Genomic DNA, 10456 nt, shown 5'->3' on the forward strand with positions numbered 1-10456 from the left:
AAAAAGGATGTAACTTGGTTGTGGACCTCAGTACATGAAACAGTATTTAATAATATTAAGAAAATAGTTACAGAGGCACCCGTTTTACAAAATTTTAATACTAAATTACCTATTGTACTACAATGTGACGCTTCAAAAGATGGACTTGGCTGTTGCTTATTACAAAATGGCAAACCAGTCTGTTATGCTTCGAGAAGGCTGACTCCTTCTGAGCAAAGATTTTCTCAAATTGAAAAAGAATTATTAAGTGTTGTCTGGGCAACTAAAAAATTTCACTATTTTATTTATGAAAACAAGTGTCAAATTTTAAATGATCACAAACCATTAGAGTTTATTAAAGAAATACATACATGATATACCGTCACCCAGACTACAAAGACTTAAATTAAAACTATTAAAGTATGACATAGAGTTCACCTATTTAAAAGGAAAATTAATGTATATAGCTGAATTTCTGTCTCGCTCTTTCATGAATGTTAGTGATACTGATGACACATATATGTATGAAGTTATTCACTGTGTAGGTCGTGCTCGCTACTTACAGTGTACAGAGGAGCAGAAAAGTGAATTAATATTAAATACATCACAGGATGATGGGTTAGTAAAACTCATAGGCTTTACTATTAATGGCTGGCCTGACAATAATAAAGATGTTCCTGATGACTTACGGTTTTATTACAAATTGAGAGGTGATATCACAAATGATGAAGGTTTAGTATTTTTAAAATCTAGATTAATGATACCTAAGTCATTAAGATCATCCACCATGCACAAACTACATGAGGGTCATTTAGGCACAACAAAAATGAAGCAATTAGCTAGGAATATGTATTACTGGCCTAAAATGGATAACCATTTGGAAGAATTCATAAAAAAGTGTTTTGTATGTCAAACTTACCAAAATAATAATATTAAAGAGCCGCTATTATTACAGTCATGAGGTACCAGAGTTACCCTTTTCAAAACCGGGCATAGACATCATGGAATTTAAAAATAAAATTACCTGGTAATTGTAGATTATTTTTCTAAATGGATAGATATGAAATTAATGCCTAATAAAAGTGCAACTTCAGTAATTAATTGTAGAGGTATTTATATAGGTAGGTAGCTATTAGGTATAGGTAGGTAGGTATAGGTATTTATGTTTTATTTATATTATATTTTTCAAACTTTGGAATACCAAGTGAAGTAGTTTCTGACCATGTACCTTTTGATTCTAAAGAATACAAGAAATTTGCTTCAGATTTCGGTTTTAAATTTACTTTTTCAACCCCAAGGTATGCTCAATCTAATGGGATGTCTGAACGAGCCGTCCAGATTTGTAAGAAAATATTAACTAAATGCTGTGAAGATAAGACTGATTTTAGATTAGCGTTGTTACAGTATAGATCCTCACCTGTGTCTGGCACAAATTTTTCACCAGCTCAACTTTTAATGAATCGAAATTCAAAAACTAAATTATTAGTGTCTCACCAGTATTTAAAACCTAAAATTAATTTAAATGTTCAGCCAGAGTTTATTAAAACTACAAACTGCAATGCCAAAAATTATAATAGAACAAGTAGTACACCTGTAAAGGTAGGGTTTGGTGAGACTTCTAAAGTTGCAAGTGTAACTACAACTGTAACCCAATCTCCGCATACATGAATAAATCATTTCATTTAATTTCATAAACAAACAAGGCAGCTAAAGTAAAGCTTCTAAAAATATCGCCGAAATGTAAGCACTTGTGCAAGTATTTCAAATAAAAATCTCATCCTCTTTGGTTCTGGCTGTTTGTTTCTGAAGCCATTGCCCGCAACTTGCCGCGCGCGGGGTTAAAAATAAATATCTGTCAGCGCAGTTCATTCGCGGGAAATTCGGCGGACTTCGTATGTTACATAATTAAATAATAAGAAGTTTTTTTTGATGGATTTCGCGCTGTCGTCGTTCATCCACCATTACGTCTCATATTTAATTTTCCAGATTTTTTTTACCGTACAACGGCAAAACCTACTATACACTGGCAAAATGGTCCTCCAATAGAGAGCGCCATATTTTTCTAAAAAAACAACTCGAATTCAAATTTAAATTCAAATTTCAAATTAAAATCAAATTCAACCCATTCAGTAAATAAAATAGGCCGCAATGGGCACTTTTACACGTCATTTTTTTTAACTAACTTGGCAGAAAGTCATTTTTTCAAGATAAAATAATTAAAATAAAATACTTAAAAACTACAGTATACAATTAAATAAAAAAAAATACAAAAAAAATAGTAATAATACTACAGGGATGTATGGGGTCCCTTAGTTAAGTAACAATAAATAATAAAAAGCTCGACTAGTGTGAATAAATTTTAAACTGTACATATTTATACCTTGTAAATAGTGTTAAATACTTAGTATGATTTGTTTAGTGTAAAAATATTAGGTAAACATAGTGAGGTTAGTACGGTGTGGATTTGGCGAGCGCTTTATCAAAGTTGGCTTCATTGAGGTTTGTGGTTCATAAATGGCTTTATTAATTTTGCACAAAAACGAATAAACCACACAATCAGACAGTCACTATATTATACTATAGAAGCTTTTATAAAACATCATTAAAATCGCAAACTTAAAGGTAAATATTCAAACGACATAGCTACCCGTTGCTAGTCGACTCGGTCGCCTTAATAACGCCTAGCAACCAAAAAACGCTGAAAAAACACGTTTCTTGTATGACGACCCCCTTTAATTTCTAACTTTATTTTATTTTTAGTATTTGTTGTGATAGCGGCCACAGTAATACATAATCTGTGAAAAGTTCAAGTGTCTAACTTTTATGGCTTAAGAGATAGAGCCCTGTGACAGACGGACAGACAGACAGACAGACAGACAGCGGAGTCTCAGTAATAGGGCCCCGTTGGCACCTGGCCACATAGTGTCGCTGCTTAAGTGACTAAATAATAAACAAACAAGCTGAGATATGTGGTGCATATTAGAAATTCGTGTCTGTACTCCTGTCCAGTGGGGGTGTAGCGGTATTAGTACGCAGCGTTGGTCTCTTTTTCTGGTTTTTCTGTGTATCTGTGTTTTAGTTTGTATTTTCGATATAAATTTTAAAGGGACATTTTTTTCTGGGACAAGCTTTAATCAGATCTTACTTACTTACATCATCATCATCATGTCAGCCGAAAGACGTCCACTGCTGGACATAGGCCTCCCCCAAGGCTCTCCACTCAGACCGGTCTTGTGCTTTTCGCATCCACCGCGATCCCGCGATCTTAACCACATACATCTTTCTTACATATTTTATTATTATTTATTGGACTAGGCACGTACTTCAAACTAATCATAAGGCCTCTTAGAAACATACTTTACTTTTTTTTTGTTACTTTGAAATATGTTAAAAAATTATAAATACAATTTTTCACTTATCATGCTCGTAAAGTTAGAGTTTATGCTGAATCTAGGCGACATAAAATGACCTTTTATGCTCTAGTGCATAAAGTACAATTTTCGTCTAAGACCAAGGCAATCAGGTGTAAACAGCCACAAACAAAGAAGTTTCTACATATTATATTTTTCAATAATTTTAATTATTATAAAACTAAAAATCAATAGAATCAATCAAAATACATCAATAACGCTAAAAATTCATAATTATATTAGTAATGCGTGAACAATAAAAGGTACATACTTAGTAGGTGACTATGAGAAAGTAATTTATTTATATCCACTACCACAGGGCAGACACGCCATACAAAATACGCGTTCTTGAATCTACATAGGCGCGACGATTTCTGTACACGCGTCAATGTGTGCGTAAGCTGCACAGGGCTGACTATCGCAAAACCCTAGTACTATAGGGTATGTAGGTATGGCTTAAATGTGTAAATAAATGTAATCGTTAATCATATATTTTTATTAAAACCTACTTAAAATGTGTCTGTCTATGTATTTAAGCATTATTATTTTAAATTACAATAAATATATGACTACAAACTTGAACTAATTATTCGGTACCTAATTAGTTATTTCATGTCGTATTAATCGCGATACTTTTAGAAAGCATTATTATTAAGAAAAGGAAGTAGGCAGGGTAGGAACCTCAATTTCTCGCGCGCCAGCTGACAAGTTGGCGCTTGCTCGCGGACTCACGGCCACCGAGCCGAGCAATGAACTGCCGGCGCGCGGATTTCACGGAAAATTATGTGACTTTGTACGAGCGACAAATTATTAGAATATGACTGATTTTCGGGTTTTTAGGAAATAGTTTTATATTCCCTAAGCAATTTTTTTTACGTGGTGTGTTGGCAGACAAATCTTTCGTAGTCTGTGTTGAACAATCTGAAACACTCGGAATTGAAGTTTGTGAAGCATCTTCTATTGTTCATATGCGCTGAGAAATACTATTTTTCAGTTTGAGTATATTTTGCTCGATCTAGACGAATATCTTGTGGCAAATTTTGAGTCGGAACTGCATCACGTTTAATTTTTTTTGCTAGACGATCTGTATTTTTAAAGTGTAAATCACAAATGTAGTAACTGACGTTTAGATTTTCCACAGTTTCATTGTTTAAATCTGAACGACCTTTACACCTGAAAAAATTTAATCCGTAGGTACCTACTTGAAGAGCCTAATCGCGTATTATAATAGCGTAATAAGAAAATAGCGTAGTAAGAAAAGAGCTATTTTAAAATAGTAAAATACTCTCTAACTGATCAAAATAATTATTACGACCGCGCGGACGAAAACAAAGTTACAGCGTTCGGAAGATCATGTGTGGCGACTCGCGACTGCACGACTGTATAGCGGCATAGAAAGAGATAGCTGCGGAAAGTACTTAGGTATCGTTTGTCTAAATTAAGTGTTTAAAAACAAGTGAATGAGTGTATACCTAGTTTATTTTGTAAAGACAATTTGTTATATAATTAGTATAGTGATTGTAGATAAGATATTGATCTATTGATAGGAAAGAATTAATAAATCATTTTTACAAATACCTACCGACTAATATAAGACGTCTATTTATACATTATAGATACAAACTTTTAAACCTAGGTATTGGTTTTTTCTAATTGCATGTTGCTAATTAAAGTTGGTTAGGTACCTTACCTACCTTTTTACGTCCTTCGGAAATCGAAATAAACTTCTTATCTTTGGCTGTTGACAAACACCCATACAATGAACAATATATCACCATTTCGCAAAGTTATTGCTCCCGAACTTAGTGCCGTGCGACGTTGCGGCCGACATACATCGCGTTGCGCGCCCGACTGCTTTCCTACGGTTTTCCTGCAATCTGCGCTTGAAGGGTGGGGTAACTCGATCCGGTGCGGGGCGGAGCGTGTCCATTCTGTACGTCAGTACTATTATATATTCTGTGGCAGAGTGTAAAACTCGAGCATTAAAACCATTTTCCCCTCGACGTGTCTATCTACCCTCGCCGTACCGGCTCGGGTGGTTATATGAACGTCTTGGGTAAAATGGCTCGTTTTATGCTCTTTTTGTACAATCTACTATTTAATCGTTTAAAAATAAGTAAGGATACTAATAAAATGTAATAGAATTTCATTTATAACTCATAAAATAACAGTGGTATGTTAAAAAGCATATTATTTAAACGCGACGACTAGACGTTACTCATAGAAAAGCAAGAGCACTCGCTCACTTGTATCAAATATGTATTTTATAAAATTGATTAGTGCACTAATCGTCATCAATTTTGGCTTTTCATGTTGTTTTGTGTTTTTTCAACACCGTGGCGTACTGGAATGGAAAAATTATTTAACTAATAAAAATAATGACGTGAGTGACACTTCGGAAGAATGGATTGAACAGCCGCTTGATCACTTTAATACAAATAATGAAACCTGGAAGATGAGATATTACAAGAGACTTACTTTTTGGAAGCCCAACGGACCCATTTACCTGTTGATTGGCGGTCACTTTGAGATGTTTTCTGAGCTCATAGAAAGGTATTGCCTCTTTACGTGTCAGTTAGCGAATGAAACAAATGGAGCTCTTTTTTTATCAGAACATCGTTACTATGGAGAAAGTATGCCCGTTGATATAATAGACACCTCGTCAATGAAGTATTTGAGCTCGAAACAAGCGTTGGCTGACTTGGCTGCGTTAATTAAAACTATTAAGTCTGCTGCCGAATTTAAATCGTCAAAGGTAGTTGTGATTGGCGGATCATATGCGGGGAATCTCGCTGCTTGGATGAGACTTCTTTACCCTGACCTCGTAGACGCTGCAGTGTCGAGCAGTGCGCCTGTTTTGGCAAAAAAAGATTTTTACGAATATCTTGAGGCGGTTAGTGATACGTATGAAAAATATGGGTCCGCTGATTGTGTTAACAAAATTAATGATTTTTTTAAACGCATCACGGAATTGTTGAAGACTCCAAGTGGAATTGAAAAACTAAAAAAAGAATTCGGAATTTGTCATCACTGCGATATGAGAGTCATAGTGAATCAACAATCGTTTCTCGAAAGCATAATTTCTTTTATGTTCGGAAATGTTGCTGCACATCATACCCCTGATGATATAAAAAATAAATGTCGCTACCTTCTTACAGAAAAATGGAAGCAATCAATGCAAAAAAGTGTTGAAATTTTCCATGAACAATTGACTTCCCAATATAGTAGCGCTACAAGTAGTGCAGCTGAAACAATATTTAAACCCAAAAAATGGACACAAATTACACCGGGCATTTGGATGTGTTATAACTATAGCTTTAAAGATATAATGCATTACATGAGGGCACATAGAAAGAAGTGGTATACTGTTTGGGCTTACCAGGCATGTACTGAATTTGGTTATTTTGACACCACGAATTCTGATAAACAGCCTTATGCTCACAATGTACCACTTGATTATTACATAAAACAATGTCAAGCCATATTTGGCGAGGATTTCAACGAGAAACGAGTCGACGATGGAGTAGCAGAGACCAATGCAATGTATGGTGGAATTACGCCTAAAGTAACAAATGTGGTGTTCACTCATGGAGACATGGATCCTTGGCGTAGACTAGGAGTACTTAAAGATCTGTCTGACACTGCAGTGGTGAGAATAACAAATGGAACTTCTAACAGTGCACTGTTGTATTTGGACTCTTCCAATCCAGCACTCTTAAAAGATAGAGAGTATGTGAAGCAAATGATTAAAAAATGGATAGAAAAATCTTAACACATGTTAAAGATATGTACTTTTTATATGTCCTCTTTTCGTTCACTTTTTAATGCATCACCGTTTGTTATGCTGAGTTTTAAAGCTTTTTCTTAAATACCCATTTGTAACCACAACGCACTAAGAATTGACATAGTTGACATTTTTCTAAACACACATATTGCAAAATAAATAATATTTCTAAACGTTTAGTTGGATTGTTTTATATTCATTTTCTGAAAAAGTGATAACCCTTCCCTTACACTCGGGTTGGCGGCGTAGGTATGTTTGGAACAAAAGGCAGCACAACAAATAACTGCTCTTGTGCTCTTGGCTTGGTGCGATTTAGATTGAACGCGGTACATACCTAATTCTGTAGGTTATTAAAACGGCGGCTTTCTTCAAGATCAAAGGAGTGCAACTTCTGTACGAAGTAATACTGTTATTTATTTTGTGCTCATATGTTCGATTCTATTAGTAATGTACAGCTATTTATAGACATTGATGAGACGCTTGCCAAGATGCCAAGCAATATGCGTTGATGTTACAGTAAATTATTGTGATACTGTAAAAGGTAGAATATTGTCATTTTTAAGTAACCATGTACTACAGCTCTCCCAAAAGGTCCCTTCACCCCCAGGGTGATAAAAAAAACTGAAACGCATGTAAGTAAAGTTTAAATTTTTTGTCTAAATTAAATGCATTTTAATAAAGAAATAAATTTATCTGATGTATGCATATAGCTCGTTTAATTCTATTTAAGTAAACCACTTCGTATTATTTTTATGTATTGTATATTGTTTATTATTTTTACGGTTCCGTAAAAAACAAAATGAAAAAACGGAACCCTTGTCGTATCACTTTGTTGTTCGTCTGTCTGTCTGTTTGTCCGTCTGTCTTTCAAGACCCTTTTTATAAGGAACACGTGGAAGTATCAAGCTGAAATTAATATCAAATAGTCAGGTCTACTGTACCTTGGAGCTGTGAGAAAATCAAACTTCTAAGCCAACACAATCAAAAGATACAGCCGTTTATGCTGCAAATTTTCGACACTTGCAAGGGAATCAAAACCTACAGGGTACTTACTTCCCGTGAACTCAGAATCTTGAAATTTGGTACAAAGCAACTTCTTGTAGTCCGTGGGGTGGCCGGACAAGAATAGCTCCCCCCCATCTCATTCCGTTGGGTGTCGTAGAAGGCAACTAAGGGAAAAATCCAGAAGACGGGCAGCAGCGTCTTCTGCGTAAACCATCAGCAAACACTGCGATCCCCAAGCCGCCTGCCAAGCGTGGGGATTATGGCAACCCCCCCCCCCCAAATAAAAAATGATAGGTACAAATAAGCCGCGGCCCCTAGTCCCCGGCAGCTCCTTTATCCCTGGCCTTGGTAGCGGGCCAGGTAACGGAGGAGCAAGGGGTGCGAAGAATCTCCGGGTGACTCCTCGCTACCATCCCCACCGGACATTGGCCCTGGCCACGCACAACATTCGCACGCTGAGGACAGATGAGAAACTCATTGAGCTGGAGGAAGAATTGAGTAGTTTGCGTTGGGACATCATGGGATTATCGGAAGTCCGACGAAAGGGGCAGGATACGATAATCCTGGAGTCTGGCAACATGCTCTTCTTCCGGGAAGGAGACCGAAAGTCTCAGGGTGGTGTCGGGTTTCTCGTCCGCAAGTCCCTAATTAATAACGTGGTAAAAGTCGATAGTGTGTCGAGCAGGGTAGCATACCTGATACTCAGAATCACCGATAGGTCATCGTATTGTCAGAGGCACACTGAATATTAATGTGAAGCTAGAACGGTCACGTCTTGTGAAGTCCACGCTCCGTCCTTGTCCTGCCCAAATCCAGAACCCCGAAAGCTTTCAACTCTTATTGCATAATCGCTTCCAGTGCCTAGCCGAATGCAAAACAGCGGACGAGATCAACAACGGGCTGGTAGAAACTGTTCAGGCCGTGGGGTCCCAGTTCTTCAAGGCTCCGCGCCGGAAAAGACCTCAGAAGCTCTCCAATGAAACCATTAAATTAATGGAACTTCGGAACGAGATGAGGCTGCAATCTTCAACTGACATGTCGGAATATGGCAGACTTAATAGGCGAATCTCAAAATCCATGCGACACGATGTGCGTGCCTTTAATACTGCACGTATTAAGGAAGCAATTGAGCGGAACCAGGGCTCTAAAGTGTTTGCAAAGAATTCGTCTATTGGGAAAAGCCAAATGACTAAGTTGAAGATCGACGATGGCAGTATCATCTCATCGAAACCGGAGTTGTTGAGAGAGCTTGAAAGGTTTTACGAACAGTTATATGCCTCGACACAGAAGCCCGTTGTAGGTGCAGCTCAAGATACCAGAGCTAAACTAACCCGTCATTACACTGAAGACATCCCAGATATCAGCCTGTACGAGATTAGAGTGGCTCTCAAACAACTTAAAAACAACAAGGCTCCGGGGATGACGGAATCACGACAGAACTTCTGAGAGCGGGTGGTAAACCGGTACTTGTAGTCCTCCAGAGGTTATTTAATTCCGTCATACTCGAGGGTACCACGCCGGAAGCATGGCACAGGAGTGTGGTGGTGCTCTTCTTCAAAAAAGGCGACAATACCTTATTGAAGAACTATAGACCCATCTCACTCCTTAGTCATGTATACAAGTTGTTTTCGAGGGTCATTACGAATCGTCTCGAGCGAAGATTTGATGATTTCCAGCCTCCCGAACAAGCTGGATTCCGTAAAGGCGCACCATAGAGCACATTCACACGCTCCGCCAGATTATACAGAAGACCGAGGAGTATAATCGGCCACTATGTTTAGCGTTTGTGGACTATGAAAAAGCCTTCGATTCAATCGAGACCTGGGCTGTACTGCAGTCCCTTCAGCGATGCCATATTGACTATAGATACATCGAGGTGTTAAAGAGTTTGTACAGCAGCGCCACTATGTCGATCCGGTTGCAGGACGAGAGTACACAACCAATCCAACTGCAGCGAGGTGTGAGACAGGGAGACGTTATTTCTCCGAAACTGTTCACAAATGCGTTGGAGGACGTTTTCAAGCTCTTGGACTGGAACAGGTTCGGCATCAATATCAACGGCGAGTACATCACCCATCTTCGTTTTGCCGATGATATAGTCATAATGGCGGAGTCGCTGGAGGAGCTCAATACTATGCTCAGTGACCTCAGTATCGTCTCCCAACAGGTGGGTCTTAAGATGAACATGGACAAGACTAAAATCATGTCAAATGTCCATGTCACACCCGTGCCGGTTATCGTTGGGAGCGATGTACTCGAAGTTGTTGACCACTATGTT

The 10456-nt window shown here is 37.8% G+C and overlaps 2 protein-coding genes across 2 annotated transcripts; both read left to right on the forward strand.

Moving 5' to 3' along the window:
* Window positions 1–5596: 5596 nt before the first annotated feature.
* On the forward strand, window positions 5597–7352 carry LOC141438006 (putative serine protease K12H4.7). Its single transcript, XM_074101625.1, has one exon. The coding sequence runs from the start codon at window positions 5647–5649 to the stop codon at window positions 7159–7161; it is 1515 nt and encodes a 504-aa protein (XP_073957726.1). The 5' UTR covers window positions 5597–5646; the 3' UTR covers window positions 7162–7352.
* Window positions 7353–8465: 1113 nt separating this feature from the next.
* LOC141437578 (uncharacterized) lies at window positions 8466–9893 on the forward strand. Its single transcript, XM_074101011.1, has 3 exons — window positions 8466–8837; window positions 9037–9267; window positions 9855–9893. Exons 1-3 carry the CDS (start codon window positions 8466–8468, stop codon window positions 9891–9893), a joined length of 642 nt encoding a protein of 213 aa, XP_073957112.1.
* Window positions 9894–10456: the final 563 nt, after the last annotated feature.

This window comes from Choristoneura fumiferana, chromosome 18, assembly GCF_025370935.1.
Source record: "Choristoneura fumiferana chromosome 18, NRCan_CFum_1, whole genome shotgun sequence".
NCBI classification, from domain to species: domain Eukaryota; kingdom Metazoa; phylum Arthropoda; class Insecta; order Lepidoptera; family Tortricidae; genus Choristoneura; species Choristoneura fumiferana.